The 18,471-nt window shown below is 38.4% G+C and overlaps 1 protein-coding gene across 4 annotated transcripts in view; it reads right to left on the bottom strand.

The window, feature by feature from the left end:
- The window catches only part of LOC134508419 (guanine nucleotide-binding protein subunit alpha-14), an 80,317-nt gene that overhangs the window by 36,854 nt on the left and 24,992 nt on the right, over nucleotides 1-18,471 (bottom strand). For all 4 annotated transcript variants that reach the window (XR_010069052.1, XM_063320060.1, XM_063320061.1 and 1 more), the window contains one exon: nucleotides 10,546-10,730. Coding sequence is in view for 3 of the 4 variants with exons in the window: in XM_063320060.1 (XP_063176130.1) it covers nucleotides 10,546-10,730 (185 nt within the window). In the remaining variant the exon portion in view is untranslated. The remainder of the gene's footprint in view (nucleotides 1-10,545; nucleotides 10,731-18,471) is intronic.

The raw sequence follows: 18,471 nt of genomic DNA, 5'->3' as shown, positions 1-18,471 counted from the left end.
CTTAGACTTAGATTTCTGTTTTAAAAGAGTACTTCCCAATTCCCAATGATTTTCACATGATGTTTCAGCCAACATTTTCAGAAACTATCACAAATTACAAAAAAATATTTAAAGTATTAGAAATTACTGACTTGTCTAGAAAACTAAGATTAATTTTTGTTAATGTCTAAGAGATAAGAGGAAATAAGAAGAAATGCCAGCAGCACAAACACATACAAAAACACAGCAGGAACAAGAAAGAAACGTACCAGCTGTAAAGCACGCAGCTACTGTATGTTCTTTATTGTACTGCCTACTATGCAGTCTCAGCTTCAAACGGAGACTCCTGCGTAAATTAATACTGACCTCCTTTAGAACAGTGTATCTGCCCATTTAGATGAACGTACGTTCTAAGATGGAGAACAAAATCTAGAGAGGGATTCAGAGGGGCAGGCCTGTAGATTTAAGAAGCCAAATAACCAAGTAGAAAAAGAACAATTCTAATTCCCAAATAAGAATGATTTTTTTTCAGAATTTCTAGTATAAAACTGTTTTACCAAACCTGTTCGAAGGAGTATATTAGAGAGAAAAGATCTGACCTGAAGTCAGTTCCTAAAAGCCCATAAACATTTGCGTACGGTATTACAGCTTTTTACATCCTCATCCTTTTTCTATAGTCAATATTTCCTTGCCTGTAGTCAATTTATTCTGTTGCTGCTTTGAAATTTGTTACACACTCCAGCCTAAGGGCAAATTAGCCAACTTTTCACCTCCATTTTAGGTAGCAATATATAAATACCTCAGAAACATGAGATAGACTCTTTAATGTCACACTGATTTAGTTAGTGAGTAAATATTTGTATATAATACACTGCCTTTTTCTTCTAAGAAATAGGATTTTTCACTGTACAGCTAGAATTGAAAAAAAAAAAAACAAAACAAACCCTCAGGATTCCTCCACTGTATCTTGCATCCGAATATGATGTATTCTATGCTACTGTAGATTTTCAATCAAGGTGATAAGAATCAAGTGACAGAAAGAGAGCTCTTTAACAGGTACAAATGTTTGCTCTAAGCTTCCCATTCTCCTGGCGAGCTGCTTCTCTGTGCACCCCCAGCTTTTTTTCCCCCACTGTTAGCACACACACTCCTCTTCTCAGGAAAGCTAAACTCACAGCGAGTGCTACCATCGCAATTTGTGAAGCAGAGTGATGAACAACGTTTGCACACAAAAATCCATTTGGCCTTAATTTCCTGTATTCTTGTTGCTGTATGGATGAGTAAACACTGGTTTAAATGTCAAAAACGTAGAAATCCCTATTTTACACAACCAAACAGGACCTCTGTAGACTCTACTTGACAGCTGCTGAGCACAACACGTATTCAGAGATGTCCAGCCCTTGCAAATAGGTAACACCGTCAACCCCACTAAACCAGGGGAGCCTCCTGGTTGCATTGGCAGTGTTGGCCTCCAGGCAACTGCAGGCATTTCTCTGTCTCCAAATTAATCTCCCAGTCAAACATGGAGCTGTGGAAATGGCTTGCAAGAAAAGACAACTGACAGTACGCAAAGAGACATCCAGTAACAGAGTGGCATATGCTGCCCCCAAAAGTGCTCTGCATCCTTACAAGAAAGAGGGTCAGATACACAGGCTTGCTGAGCAGCAACAATATAATGGTCCTTACGACCACTTCATATAACGTAAGAATATGTAAGTTAAACTCACAAAAAGAACAATATGCATCACGTTTCAATATGCATGAGGAAAAAAAAAAAGAATAAAAAAAAATGTCACCACGGGTTTGTTAGGAAATAGACTAACACTAAAAGCACTACTTCATTGTGGCAAATTCATTCCAAGGAATAATTTTGTTGTCAGATCATAAATCCACAAAATGTGTCACAGACTTTAGCACTAATGAAAGAGCAGGCCTAGAGGAGTTTTCTAGCCGCTTCTCTTTCTGAAGTGGCTTTTTCATTTTTAACATGATAGCAGATGCGAATTTAAGTGATTTTGGCTGAGTTGCTACTAATTGGTCTTTTCATCTGCCATTAATTTATTTGTAGTCTTGCTCATTAAAAGATTTAATTGCAGCAACATTGAAATTTGCCAATTTTCCTTTAGAAAAATACCCATTAAACTTTCCATTAAAGAAAATCCACAGATTTTCCATTGCAAGGAGTTATATATACTGCCCCAGATTACAGTATATATTTCTAAAAAATAGTATGTCTTCCTTCTAAGAATTAGGAGTTTTCAACTGTATGCATTCAGTCATTTCTATCTTAATAAAAAGAGAACTATGTGAGGAAGACAGCACAAGAAAACATCATGAACTGCAAAAGTTGTCAGCAAAACCAGTCAGACAGCCTTTCACACAGAGAACGTGTCTTTTATACAGCCAGTTGTCTGCAGATATCAAAAGCCTCCAGCTGCGACACACATTGTCAAGTATCTTCCCCTCACGACTGATTCAACCTCTGTCTCCTCATGCCAAATCCGAGAATGCAGACTTTTATGTTGTTTTAAATGTTATTTTCTTAGTGCTTTTGACAAATCAGTCATTTAAAAAATGACAATTTATTGTGGCTTTCTGATTGAGAGTAATTTTCTCCTCATTCTGCTGACCAAGGGCTCTGAGAGATGAACTCTGCCTAATTTTGTTGTGACAACTACAGATGTGAACTTGACAGATTAAACTTGGGCGACAGAGACAGAGGTATATGCTTCCATTCTAACTCTGATGCAGAAGCAGCAAGTTCGGATGAAGAAGCCAGGTGAGAAAACGTATTGAGCCACAGCAGCCTTTGTACAGTGACCTTGTTTCAGCCTCCATAGCAAAGTTTTGCCACTTTTTATCTCTTCTATCCCACAGCAAAGAGAATAATGGGACTCTGCTCCACCTTCTGCACCATTAGCAGACTTGTTTACCAAGCTTCCCTTGGTTTCAGTTGCCAATAAATAATGCTTTTGCAGCCACAGAGGCGGCAACGGAATTACTCAGTTGTTACAAAGGAAAGGATATTTGGTCTGCAGAACATTAGCCTGCTCCAAAAAGCCAACAAATCTTAACCATTTGTACATACCCTTCTAGTATTTGCCCTTATATGCAATCTGTCACTTCCAAGTACAACACTAAGTCTGGAGTCTTCACTTACAAGCTCTACATCGTTAATTATTCTTTCCCATCACCACTGTCCTTCCTTTTCATTATCAGATCACTTCTTATCTCTATTATTTATGCCAGTAAGATTTATATCATTGTAAAGTAAAAGGAGAGCTAGGTGCAATGAATTCACTGCTGTCTGAAGGGTTTCGGCCCATTCATAATGCACTAAAATCAACCCATGTGCTTGTCTAATTTTGTGTGTTATGTTAAATGGTGCATAGAAATAGTAACTGTAAAGTTAGAACATTTTAGATGAAAGGCATGCCAAGAGAAAAAGCCTCGATGAACTCCAGAAGATACAGGTATGACATTTTCTGGAAAAAGCCTAACAAAGTATCAGCTCTGAGAAGTACCTGATTTTGACAGATCTACCGGTGTACCTCTGGCCAAACTGCTGTATTTATGAAAATATAGGCCCTATTATTGGTGAGAAAATTTTAAACTTTTCTCACCGTGAACCCAATATCCACCAGTTTTTACTTTTCTTAAAAACAACAGAATTTAAAGTACGGATGCACTTGCTAGTATTTTATAAGAAAATATGATCCTTTTAAAGAAAGAATTACACACACACTCCCCTCAAAGATCAGGAGACCTAAGGAATTAAAAATCACCACTATGACAATTGCAACTCAGTTTACAGACTCAAGTAAGTCAGTTCAGCCCAAACTTTCTGAAAAATCCAGTACATACCCACAGTCTTTCTTGAAACTTTCACTTCTCTGCCAGAAACCTAAACGTATATGCTTTTTAAGACATAATTTTTTCTCCTTTCTGCTCTTCTGCTCATGATATTGCTCCACTTACAGTTATTTACATGGTTTTTTTTCCTAAAACGTCCAAAAGGCAGTTATAATTAGTTGAAAGAATTGGAAAGGTTAGCTCTGTTTCTGGTAAGCTAAACAACCTCCCCTAGTGCAAAAGACCAAACGCAAAATGGAAATACATGGAACGTAAACATAAGATTTTACTGACAGAAAGGAAAAAACCTCAAAAGATCCCCAAAACAAAGCAAAAAAACCCTCCACCTTGAACTAAACAACAAGAAGACAACACAAAACTTGGAATGAATTAATGAATAACTTAGAAGGAAAACTCTGATAGATTTCTGGTAGCCCTGAAACTTTAAAAGGTAAAGAAATCCCTGAAGATTTCTAACGAACAGCCAATTATTTGGAAGAACAGATAAATACAGTGATTTCACTAGAAAACAGGGGAGTGGGTAGTTGGAGCTTGCATGCTAAACAACAAAAAAAAAAAAACCCAAACCAAAAAAACCAACAGCATGTCAATATTGCTTTTGCATCTAGGTCTATAAATGAAATAGATTCACCTTCATCAACAAGACAGCATGGTAAAGAAACTCATAAGTTTTTAAAGTAAAAGGAAGCCGTGGTCCATATATTTACAGGCCTGTACAGCACTGCCATAGGTCTCTTAATAATAATAATTAGTAACTAGCATTATTGGTTATAAGCACAGATTTTACTACGACATACCAGAATAAGAATCCCACCATTCAAGTCAGTGGTATTTTTGGAAACAGTCCCTTTAGGGGTCTGGCAATTTATAAATACAATAAGGCATTCTGATGAATGTGACCATCAAAAAGCAAAAGCAAAAGCAAAAACAACACAGAACAAGCAAATAAAAACTTCCCCCACAACCTCGGTAAGTCCCACATATTCTAATGTCAACAAACATGCACACAGTCCCAACTGAGTACATGCACATCCCACGTGTGGCAGGAAAGACTGTCATCTAAGAAGTGGAAAATTTCCTTCCTGACTTCCACGTGGAGAGCAGTTAATTCACTAACGTGTTTTTATATTTGCTTATGTGAAGCAGTACACAACTCTAATCCCTCCAAGTGGATACTTAATCTTCTTGCTCTAGAATGAGGCCATGTTATCACTCAAAAATAACCTTACAAAAGAAAAAATAACAAGAAAAACCTATGTCCTTCCAGGGAAGAAGCAGAGGTGTGTGCCAAAATGTGTAAGTGTACCATGCTACATGCTCATGAAGGGGCAGCTAAATCATATTTTGTGACTGAGTGAACACGAGTTCCTGACGCAGGTACTTTGCAAGGAGCCTCTTCTCTGTTAACTCTGCTTTTACTTCAGTTGGGTTACTTGGAGAAGCTATCTCTATTAAGAGGTACTCGGAAAAGCTGTCTCTATTTTTAACTGCCTAGCAGCACTAAACTCTCTGAAGGCAAGAATTCCAGCTTTTTAACTTCAACGCCTGTGAGGAATTCAACTGAAATCAGACAGAAAGTCCAAAGACAGATACAATTAGTCTGGTCACATAAGTCTCATTTCCTTGGAGAAATCAAATTGAAACCTCTGTTTAGGAGTGCCTAGACCCAGAATTTGTGCATTGGCCCATAATTAAACATGGCTGTTATAAAGAAGGATGCAATATGTTTTGGAATGTTTTGAATTAGTGTCTCTATAAAATAAACTGCTAAAAATACATCTAGACTGTCTATAAATTCTAGCCCTTTATCACATGCATTAATGCTAGCACAAAGAAAATCAGTTACCAAAGTAACCATCTTTAAAGTTAAATTTGATTGTAATAAAAAAGTACTTTTAAACGCATAAAGTGGTGTTAATAACATCAGATTAGTCTTAAAATAAAGCACCTGCAATTAGCAATGGCTTCTCTGCTAAGGTTTAAAAAAATGGAGAAGAACAAACTGTGTTATTTCATTTTCCACATCTTAAATGGAAACACGCAATGAAATCAACCAATAATTACTCTTCACTGTGTTTTCCATTTGTTCTAGCTACATGACTTCCTTCAGTAATTCCCAGATCTCATCTTACTGTTCTTGTCCTTTTGCATTCCCCTTTTCTGACACAATTACCTGTGCCATAGAGTTTGTTTGGCATTGTAGTACTTCTTTTTCCTCAGAAAAATAGTAGTTATGCTGACACACACTCATTCCAGGGCAACTTTGTAAGACAGAAGGACACTAGATTACTACTTACTGAAAGCAAGAAATGTTTTGGAGATGCAACAGGACGGCCTCTTTCTGAACTGCATTTTTACACAGTATTCTGTTTTTCTCCTTAGGAAAAAAGTAATTATTCATACTGCTATAAAGAGCTGTCGTTAATTGCAAACATACGCATGGTCATCTTACCAGGGTATTTTAAAAAAAACAAACGAACCCACAACAACAGGACCAAATTCCTATTCTATGATCCTCATCCTGAACAGCTATATAAAAAGGTCTTCCCAGTGGGCTAAGTGCATACTTTTTTAAAGAAAACAGTGCAAATAAATTGAAATTTCTAATGTTGCTTTAAGTGGGGAATGAAAAGAGAGTGATTTTCCTGCAATATAGCATACGTGTTAGTTTGGAAGATGACAGAAAAGTTGCAGTGGATTAATATTTTAAAATCCCCTTTGCATGTCCAGCTCAGATAGGCTGAAACAACATGTTTCTTCTGCATATTTGTAATACAGCAAAACCCAACATAATCCAGCAAGATGTGACTGACCAGCACAGTCCAGCAATTAAGAAATAATTTTAAATCTGCCTTTTAAGATTGACATATACTCACAAATGGAATGCTGTATTTTCCCTTCCTCCAACATACCTGATTTCTTCCTCCTCCTGTTTTTTTTTTCCCTACACTTTGACTTCAAGTTAATAAAAAAAAATTTTTTTTTTACTACTTTACTTTTCTTTACTACTTTTACTACTTCTCAGCTATCAGCTGACTTTTTATTTTTCTGTGCCTCAGATGTACATTCCTTCTTTCATTTATTTATCTTAACATTCACATTAACTCAATCACAATTTCTCAAAGAAGCCAAGAGACAGGCTGCCATTAACTTTCATCTTGCTTTTTGACAGTCTCTATTATCATATATAAAGAGGAAGTGTCTGTAAAAGTAGTTGATTCAAGCCCTCACAGAAAAAAGCCATCCTCAGAGACTGTAAATCATGTGTACTGGAACTGGCTACTTAACCAACACTCAGTTTATCCATTTCCACTCTATGACATCGAGAAAAGTGACATATAGATAATAAATAGTACTTCTTCCACCTCACTCCTCCAACTTGTTCACCTCTAGTAGGAAATTTTAGAGTGGTTGTAATAGGAAAAAAGGAGGGAAAAAAAAGCAACCAAAAGAAACAATCCATTCCAAATTGTGGGGTTTAGATGGTACTATAATAATTCCTTGAATTATTAGGTTCCTGAACACCTGCAGGATTTATGCTTAAAAAGATACCCAAAACATTCTATGATACTTTCCAACATCAAATTGAGGATGAGACAAAGCATCCCAAAGAACACACCACCTGAAATTAGGATAAAAATTGCCTGCTCAGTTGAAGCTAAAGGTCAAGCATGACTATATAGATAAATATTTCATCCAAGCAACTTCAAACCAGTACAAAACAAAAACCCCTTCTTATTTCAATGCAGCATCTACAGAAAGTCAGACCATTTACTCAAATACTTTGCATTTGACAATAGCAATACAAAACCTCCTTAAACACCTTCTATAAAATTTACTTTTATTTGCAAACATTACGAGGATTAAAAGGCCTTTTTGGACATTCTGTGCATATATGAGTTACGGAGTTTCACACACATCACACTTACAGAGAAGAAACACTCAGTGCAGAGCAATCTGTTCTCCACTACAAAAACATTAAATGAAGATATTTGGCAGCCAGGGAATTCCAGGGCACACAGAGAAGAATACCTGTCCTGGTCAAGGCACAAACTGGATAGAAAAAAAAAAGGCAAACAAACAAACAAAAACTAATAAAAGGGCCAGAGGGAAACAAATTTTTCAGGAAAAAGAAGGCACACCATTGAGATGGGCATACTGAAATGTGGAGACATAGAACACACCTTTGCAATACACGTATGACAGAAGAATTGCAACTCCTCTGGTTATCATTGTTGATATCAACTGTTTTTTGTTACAGGCTTAAGATCCTTTCATGAAAGGCAATTACAAGATTTCTAGTACTGTGCATTATATTCGTCACCTAAATGAAAGACTAAAACACAGCTGTCTCCTGCAAAGTGACTGGAGCGACGCATGGTTATTTTCGTGTTGTCTCTCAAAAGTTTCTCCGTGTGTAAGCAAAAATGACCTTGCTTTCTAAATGCCGCTGAAGGTGAGCCTGCCAGACTGTGTTCTTACCACTTAGCACTTACCTTTAATAAAGCAGCACAAGACCAAATTCTGCCTCTCTCCAATAACTGTAAAATAGCATTATAATCTTCTGAATCTGAAGACACTGGCAGCACAGCTATCATCAAGAACACAATTTATTCGAATACTGTGTTATGGGAATGTATCCAGTTCAGCACTCAGAGCCCAGAATGGAAAAAAACTTTCTGCTAATTAAGTCCTTGTATTTTGTTCTTAATTGCAGGAAGGGAAAAAAAAAAAACAAAACACACACACAAAAACCCCAAAACAACAACAAAACACAAACAAAAATTCAGTAAGAGGCTGTGAAAATGTATTTTTTCGAGTAGATTTTGATTATCATCATCTTTCATCAAAATATACACACCTGAATTAGGGTGAAGTATATTCACAATCACATTTGCCGTTTCTGTAACTGCCACCTTCTTAAGGATCTAAAGGTGTTTTACAAACAACAATGTATTAACCCTCAGAATATTTTTCTTATGCAGGAAAGAACTACCCTAATACCTCAGCTCTCTGAAGTCCAACATTTGTTTTTGCTGACACCATCTGTTGTTTTGTGATAAAAAATAAAATAATTTTAATTTCCCAGTCCTTTATTTTACACGTTTTCTATCCCTTTTCTCTCTAATTCTAAGGAGAATAAATAACACAAACCAACCTAAATAATAAAATTATAATATTTTTTCTATTGTTCATATGCAATCAAATTTTTTGAAAGAAAAGTGGGCTATCAACTGTATTTTCCTCACAGAGTACTTCAGTTAATAAACCCATAAATTCTACAAATTATTTCTGCTTTGACACTTTCCACACAGTCTTCCCTATCTTAACACTAAAATTTAGCCAACTGGAGATCCCTCTTAATTTAAACAAATATCACCCAATAATTTACTTATATATTCTTCATGATACTTGAGCAACTGATACAACTAGATGGATGCAAAGGATGCAACTGATTTAACAAGCAGAATTTTTTTCCTACAGTTGTATAATCGTAAACACCGAAACAAAAGGCTTGGGGAAGAGTGGCTGGAAAGCTGCCCGGCAGAAAAGGACCTGGGGGTGCTGGTGGACGGCCAGCTTAACATGAGCCAGCAGTGTGCCCAGGTGGCCAAGAAGGCCAACAGCATTCTGGCTTGTATCAGGAATAGCATGGCCAGCAGGAGCAGTGAAGTGATCGTGCCTCTGTACGCGGCACTGGTGAGGCCTCACCTCGAGTGCTGTGTTCAGTTCTGGGCCCCTCTGTACAAGAGGGACATTGAAGTGCTGGAGCGTGTCCAGAGGAGAGCTACCAGGCTGGGGAGGGGTCTGGAGACCAGGTCATGTGAGGAGAGGCTGAGGGAGCTGGGCATGTTTAGCTTGGAGAAGAGGAGGCTGAGGGGAGACCTCATTGCCCTCTACAACTACCTGAAAGGGGGTTGTAGAGAGGTTGGTGTTGGCTTCTTCTCCCAAGTGAATCATGACAGGACCAGAGGAAATGGTCTGGAGTTGTGGCAGGGGAGGTTCATGTTAGATATTAGGAAGAATTACTTTACTGAAAGAGTGGTCAGGCACTGGAACAGCCTGCCCAGGGAGGTGGTTTTGTCACCACCCCTCGAGGTATTTAAGAAAGGTCTAGATGTGGCGCTTCAGGGCATGCCCTAGTGACAGAGATTGTTGGTTGTTTGGTTGGACTCGATGATCTTAAGGGTCCTTTCCAACCATGAAGATTCTGTGAAAAAATGTAACTGAAACTAAAAACCAGTTGCAGAAGACATTCTACATTTTCAAATTATTTAAGTACACAAAGATTGTCACCAAATCCACAAAAGGGCTGTAGGTGGTATGTTTCAAAGCATACCAGCATCAAGCAGATCTGCTGTTTTCCTGATAAACCCAAAATTCTCATTCTGGAGCTCTATTGACAAACCAGGCTCTGTCTGAATATTCCTGTCATGCACAGACTGACACTACAAGTTAGATTCCAAAAAATTACCAGCTTGCAACTTTGAAAATTCTCCCTTCCTCACAAGCTCCATCCCTGACCACTCTGTCCCTCTTTCCACTAGAAACTCCCCATTGTTCTGTAGAATTAGACAGTGGGGCACCAAACTCCCCACAAGACACACAGATTTTTAAGGTTCTGCCTATAGAATTTGTCTGCAAACTGAAATTTCATAGGCTGAAACTAGAATTTTCTTTGTACTGTCTTACCTCATTCTCTTTGGATGTGTACTGTATCTTGAGAGTATCCATGGCTCTGATCATCGCTTGCATGGCAGTAAATATGTTTTGGTAAACCAATTTTGTGAAGCCTTTCCTGTCTTCTTCTGTGTAACCTGATCCATGAATAATCCTCATTTGTTTGATGAATGTACTCTTGCCACTTTCTCCTGTGCCTGGGGAAAGAGGAGAGAGAGAAAGAAGAGAAAGACACAAAGTATTGTATTTGCAAATCCTGGCAGTTGAGAATATTTGTAAATAAACATTCAAGGATGTGCACTTTATTGGAGCATGCATAAGAGTCACCATTACTGTACTATCATTTCTGAATTTTCCGTTCTTCATAACCTATATTGTTTTAGTCAAAATATTTGTATTGCCAGGTTTGGGAGGATGTTTTGGTAAAAGATATATAAATAAATATCCTATCATAACACATGCTTACAATGTTTAATCTAAGCGTCCTGTAGGTAGAAGTCAGATTACAAAACAATAAAAGTATGTAAGTCCAAAAGAAAGAAATTTTATTTGTGTGAGTCGGGAATGAAGCTGAGCCAGGGAAGAAGGGAGGCATGAGGGGAAGGTGTTTAAAGACTTATTCTTATTTCTTGCTGTCCTTCTGTTATTAATTGGCAATAAATTAAATTAATTTCCCTAAACTGAGTCTGTTTTGCCCATGATAGTAATGGGTAAGTGACCTCCATGTCCTTATCTTGACCCATGCATTTTTTCATCCTGTTTTCTCCTCTGTCCTGTTGAGAAGGGGGAGTCGTAGAGCAGCATGGTAGGCACCCGGAGGTCAGCCAAGGTCAGCTGTACTTTTTCTAGGTTGAAGACTCCTAACCAGGTCAGTTCAGTTCTCAGGTGGAAGATACTTCATAGCTTGATCATCCCTTTGACCCCTGTTGAAGCTTTCTCAATTCTGTTTACCTCAGATATAACTAGAGTTCCAAAACTTCAAAGACTAAGGTGCTGCCAAAACTTAGATTTATGAAGCGGAATCGTTGTGTTATCTGTACTGTAAGTAATTAAAAGAGAAAGGGAGTGCATGTGCTAGTTGTTCTCCATCTGCATTACTTGATAGTGACCTACAATTAACTTTACCCGCCATTACACTGCCTACTCCTGTGATATCCTCCTGCAACTTTCAGTCATCCTTACAAACCCGACTAACACTGAGCAGAAAAATTTCTCTTGTAATTGCCCAACCCCTTTCCCATGAATACCTTTCATTTTCTCTATATTTCCTGTTATTCAGCATCCATGTGATGTGACTGAACAAATCCATTCCTATCCTACAGAGCTTTTATATGAGAGGCTCATGGACAGCCTTCTCTTGTTCTTCCCCAACTGAAGGATGGTACAGGAGCAAAAAATACCCACTATACCTTCATCTTAAAAACTTTACTGTGATTTTTTGAGAAGTTTAACAATTAACTGCATTCTGGCTGAGCTACAGGATTTGCTTCACTTCTCCACCAAGAATTTATTGCTGGTAAAATAGTATTCTCATTAACAAACTTTCAGTAATTTACACTTAATACCACTAGGTGTCGAAAATATACCAGCACAAAGAGGAAAGAGTTCCTCTGAACATTACATCTTCAGATATAACAAAGCAGGAAAATACGGTGAGTGCCCACCTCATCATACTGTATCTCAGTAGCACTGCAGACCATAGTATCACTTTAATGAAAGTTCACACAGCTGCGGGGCTCCAACCATTGACAGTAATAGCAAGCAAAACCCAGGTAACCTAGGAAAGTGTCGTACGTTATGTATTTTAATGTGTTTCTGTAATATGTACTGCTTTTTAATCAAGCAGTAAGAAATATTTAGTATTTTCTCTCTAAAAATAAGATTAATATAGCTGTTCTTTCAACAAATGTTTGGGATTTCTTTAATTTTGGCATTGTGTTGGTTTACTTGAGAGAGATGGAACATAGAGATATGCTAGAATACAGGCGAAAAAAATTCCTGGAGGAATTTTTTTTAATAAAATGCTGATGTTACATTATATATCACTGCCCTCAGAAAGGCAGTCCTGGCATGTCATCTTTGAGAAGTGAACATAAACACAATTCACATACAATTAAGTTTAAAAACAAAATAAGATCCCACCACCAACTTTTTTCACTGCCAGTGGAACTCTTATATTTGGGAGGAAAACACTCTGATTAATCCAGGTTGAATTGCTGGCCTAAATTTTTATATAACTCGGAATAAACAATCCTATCACATTACAACAGTGGCCTCTACTAAAGTTTGAGTAAAAGAAAAATCATTGTGCAGCTGTTAACTTCACTGTCAGGGATATGTAACAATGCTGTGAAATTAAATTTAAAAAATCTAATTTCAGCTTTTAAAGAAAGATGTTTTTTTCCAAGTCCTACAAACACCAAAGGTAGAGGGAGCCAGGTTTGAAGAGACCTTCATCTGTAATCCAAGCTAGAGTTCTTCCATGCCTGTGTCCAATTTAATTACTTAAGAAATTTAAGGTTAATGTTTTATTATTATCTGATTTTATCTAATCTGTATCAAACTACAGCAAACGAAAATTGCCTATTCGAGTGACTTATAAAGTGGTATGAAATACATGAGTAATAAACAGAGCATTCCTGCTTTACCCCTTGACGTCTCATAATCCTGAACACAAGTTGATTTAAAAGCTTTGTGCTCCCTACCCTGACCTTAAGTAGAGTTCACAGTCTTCCTTCTGTATTCTTTCTTCCAGCAACCCCTTATGTGCCTAGCTGTGCCTCTTGTCGTAAACCCAGAGTACAGAGTCTCTGTGCAAATACGTGCTCTTTGTTTCTGCATTCCCAGAAGCGATCTAAAACAATCTTCAGGGCTCATTAGCTTAAAATGAAATAAGGCTTTTGAAGCACATCTTGACAGTGCATCATTTTAAAGCATATGTAAAAAGTGGCAGGGCTTTCAAAAAGAGTGAGTATGGAGTAGTCGTGCTGACATACATACTTGTAAGATATTAAACTAAAGATAACTGCATTTCAGGATGGAACTGCATACACAATCAGATTTGGATTAAGTATTTTTTTAATTAAAATAGTTGGAAAACCAATGGAGACACACAAATTGGAACTTGTGTTTTAAGACTTCAGGTGGTGGGGCTTAAGGAAATGGAGTACAGTTTTTATATTAGGAATAATAAAAATGGTTAAAGTGTAATAAAAAGCAGGCAGTACAGAAAGTGTAGAAAATAGAACAATAAAATATTGACATATTATATACCTTGCAGGTGTATAATCACATCTTAATGCCATTCATTCTAGAAGCATTAGAGAATGGGGTGCTTTAAAACATGGCTGTATATCTCCAGGGTGCTGGAATTCTTTTATTACAAGCAAGTTTAAAAAGGTTATTTGCATTAAAAAAAAAAAACAAAACAAAACCCAAACAAACCCAAGCACAGTGTATTTTACTCTTCAGTAACATTTGTGGTAAGCATTTGCCTAGAAAACATTCAGTACATTTACCTTCAGGAAATGATCGGTTGAAACGTTACTGCCAAAATATGGAATACATATTCTACTGACTAGGCCAAGAGATAGTGTCATTCTCAAAAGGTAAAACGTAAATTCAGTAGTTAACGGCCACACATTTATCTTCCTTCCAGTAACTTCAGGCATTCCGTTTTTTTTCTGCATCCAGCTACTGACTGACACATAGGTAACTGTTACCTACCCAAATCCATTTTCTCAATTAAAACTAATATTAGAATTTTGCCCATTAATTCAAGGATTAAAACATTCTATCTGTTTGGCTATTGTCTCTTTTGTACTAACTCTTCCTTTGCCTGTCAGCTTTACTTTCCAAGTCTAATATCTCAATTCATTATGGAGGAACAAGTTATTAAAAAGCAAAAACAAAGAAACAAACAAACAAACTCACTCCACAAAAAACATCACTATGCTCTCATTCTCCTAAGGACTTTGTGTGTGCAACTTAACGACACCAATGAGCAGACTGTGAACACAGCCGCAACAAAACTAGAAGGCTGTCACTAAGGACACAGCAAAGCTAGTTTTGCTAATCCTGGCACCATTAAGAGCAACGGAACAGCAGCTTTGGCAGAGGTGCTAAAGCATACTGTAAATCCTAGATCCCAGTTGCTCTTCACCATTATCAGCTCTCAAACGGCAATGATACCTTCATCTACAGAATAGACCTGCCCGTGCCATACCTGAAAAGATGTAGGTCAGGTAGTGAGCAAATATATTTCATCTGTTGCTACATGACAACAGGTTTCACTCTCATCCTGGCAGCTTGGTCTCACTCAACAGCTGTGGTACCAGTAAGGGCCAAGACACTGGATACCTGCACGAGCGAGACCCCTGGTCCCAGCAGAAGCAAGAGAATTCTGTATTACCTTCCCAATTGTCCCTGTTCTCAAGCACGATAAACATGACAAAGTCAAAATGCCACATGTAACACAAAAAGGTAAGGTACAGAGTCATAAAAGTAATGTTCGATGCCATCTTTAGACCAGAATCTAGTATTAAGCCTCTTCTCCAGTTATGAGTGGTCATTGGAATAGGCTCACTGACAAAATCATGTTTATAGCTATAGCTGACCTATCAGCTCTGCAAAAATCAGTAGCCTCAAGCCTCCGCTCTCAAGCCTCCATGACAGGCCACATTTCTGACTCTCTTTACATGGGTGGAAATAATTCTGAGAATAAAGATACCAACATTTAGTTATTAAATTAGATTTGTTGCTTGCATTAAAAACTAAACTATATTTAAATAGGATCTGCAATATTTTGTATTGCAGTCGTTAGGCTTGTTCAACCGACAGAAGGAAACATCTTTCTATAACTGTAAGATTAACACTGATTTACAGAACTAAATGGTGCTAGGGAGCAAATGCAGGCATGACAAAAATGGCTTTCAAGTAGATAAACCTGATTTACTAAAAATTTGCAAGGCTAGAGCAACAAAAACTTACATTTTTTTTAAAACAACAGAGGCAGAAAAATTAAACATAAGAGAAAGGAAATCTTTGAGGTTTATCAGAAAGAAAAATCTTTAGAGTCATTCAGCGATCTTGGAGGATTACTCTGCCCATTCTGTTAACTACTTTCATGGAAGTACCATACTAAATGCTGAAACTAGCTTCACAATGTAATGCACGTAGTTACAAGAAAATAAAGCCACAACCGTTTCCACTACTATGAGGCAGGGACAAGATAGTGCTTTTAATGACCTGGGGAAAAGCCAAAGCAGATTTCATCTCTACGACTCACACACAGTTCTTGTTTTCCAGTAGGAATGTAACCCAAAAATAAAATGTGTTTCCACTTCTCTTGTTCATTTACCAATGAGCATTCCTGATATCTGTGCCAAGTAATATTTTGAAGTATTATCTGTCACTTTTTAGCAACCAACAATAATAAAAAAAACCCCATAAATGTATAAAGAAATAAATTTAGTGGGGACTGGGGGAGGGGGGGTTGGGGAGGGAGGAAACAACAAAAAAACCAGCCCCCCAAAAACCAACATTTCAGATACTCCATTCATATTCTGTAGGATTCAGAACCATCTTCCACATCTGTTACCATGGAAACGGCTCTCATTCATTCTAAAACCCCACATGTTAAAAGCACATGCTGGTGACTTTTCCCCTGCTGATGACAGGGAACATTAATAAGAGTTTCGCAATTTCCAAAGTTAAATTAACAGAGGGAGAGGCTCCAAACATATTTAATAATCACCATCAAAAGCTCTGTAGGGAAAAACACAATATACTTTTTTTAATGATTTATAAGTCCGTATGGATTAGTGCTATGCATATAGCTGAATGTCTACTTCTGCACTGTCACCACTTATTTGGCACCTACATAATTCACTATTTCAGTGTTATTTCTGACACTAAGTATAAAGGCAGAAGTGATAATATAACTGCAAATACGCCATTCAATTACAGGATTCTTAGAAAACCAAAAAAAGCTTAAATACATAAATTTTAAGTGAGGAACAATTACATAAAGCAAAAGTTCCATAGCTCTTTCTGGTCTTTTGTGCTATAAAAGCCAGGATCAAGTTAGTCTCCATTCCGTTATTCTAAGTCATTCCAAACACTTTCAAGGAAAGCATAAGAGCAAAGTCAGCATTGGAACCAAAACTTAAGACCTCTGGTCAAATCTTCCAAGGTTTTGCCCATGGGATATGAGGCTTTGTACAACAGTTCACATACTTAACATGCTAAAAGGCACCACCCGTCCCTAAAAAGTCTCTGTTACTGTCAAAAATATTCATTCTAAAAGTATTTTTAAATAATTTTATGAAAATATAGAAAAGGAGATCACACACGATGCACGCACACATGTGCATACATGTGTGTGTCCTATAAACAGCAGCACCTGGACAGGCTCTAAATTGGAAACAAAAGAACTCTTCTGGAACAACTTCCCTTGATGATTCTGTGAGTCTTCCTCTCTTGTACAGGGGAGCCCAGAACTGGACCCAGCACTCCAGTTGTGTCCTCACCATCACTGTGGGGAGGAGAAGGCTCACCTCCCTCCACCTGCTGGCAACGCTCCTCCTGGTGCAGCCAGGGTACAATTAGCCTTTGTTGCTGCAATGGCACATTGTTGGCTCATGTTCAACTTGGTGTTTGCCAGGACCCCAACGTCCTTTCTGCTAAGCTGCTTTCCAGCCAGCCAGCCTGCAGTAACTGATGCCTGGACTTGCTCCTCCCAGGGTGCGGGACTTTGCACTTCCCTTTCTTTATTTGCATGAGGTTCCTGTCAGTCCATTTCTCCAGCCTGTTGAGGTCCCGGGGGTCTGGATGGCAGCACAAACCTCTGGTTTAACAGCCACTCCTCACAGTTTGGTGCCATCGGGAACCTTGCTGATGGTACACTCTGGCCCATCATCCAGATCATTAATTTAGATTAAAACAGGACTGCATCCAGTATTGATCCCTGGGGTACACCGCTAGTTACTGGCCTCCAACTAGACTTTGTGCCACTGATCACCCGACTCTGTGCCCGGCCATTCAGTCAGTTTTCAATTTACCTCGCTGCCTGCTCATCCAGTCCATACTTTATCAGCTTTTCTGTGAGGATCTTATGGCAGACAGCGTTAAAAACCTCACTGAAGTCTAGGCAATCAATATCCACTGCTCGCCCTCCATCTACCAAGCCAGTCATTTCATCATAGAAGGTTATCACATTGGTTGAGCATGACTTCACCTTGTTTGATTTTCTTTTTCTTTATGTGCAAATGGTTTCCAGGATCAGCTGCTCTATCACCTCCCCAGGGATCGAGGGCAGGCTGACCATCCTGTAGTCCCCTGGGTTGTTGCCCTTCTTGAAGATGGAGGTGACATTTGCTTTCCTCCAGTCCTCAGGCACTTCTCCCAGTTGCCACGACTGATCAAAGGTTATTGAGAGCGGCCTCACAGTGACATCAGCCAGCTCCCTCAGCGCTTGTGGGTGCCCCCACCATGGCCCACAGACTTATGCATGTGCAGTTTTCTTAATTATTCTCTAACCTGATGCTCTTCCACCAAAGGGTATGTCTTCCTTGCTCCACACTTTCTGCCTGGTCTCTGGGTCCTTACGTTTCTGAAGATGTTCCGGACGTCTTTAGTAGTAAAGACTGAGGCAAAGGCGACATTCAGTACCTCAGCCTCTTCCCTGACCTGTGTCACCAGGGCCTCTGCCCTATGTAGCAATGGGCCCACATTTTCCCTAGTCTTCCTTTTGCTACTTGTGTACTTACAGAAACCCTTACTGTTGCTTTTGACACCTATCATTAGACCCAACTCCACTTGGACTCTAGCTTTCCTAACCTCATCCCTGCATTCTCAGAGAGCATCTCTATATACCTCCTCAGTTACCTGTGCCTGCTTCCACCTTCTACATAGTCTCTTTTTACATTTGAGTGTTGC

This window comes from Chroicocephalus ridibundus, chromosome Z (genome assembly GCF_963924245.1).
Source record: "Chroicocephalus ridibundus chromosome Z, bChrRid1.1, whole genome shotgun sequence".
Taxonomy (NCBI): domain Eukaryota; kingdom Metazoa; phylum Chordata; class Aves; order Charadriiformes; family Laridae; genus Chroicocephalus; species Chroicocephalus ridibundus.
The sequence above is the reverse complement of the archived record's forward strand: the minus strand, read 5'-3'. Positions and strand labels throughout refer to the sequence as shown.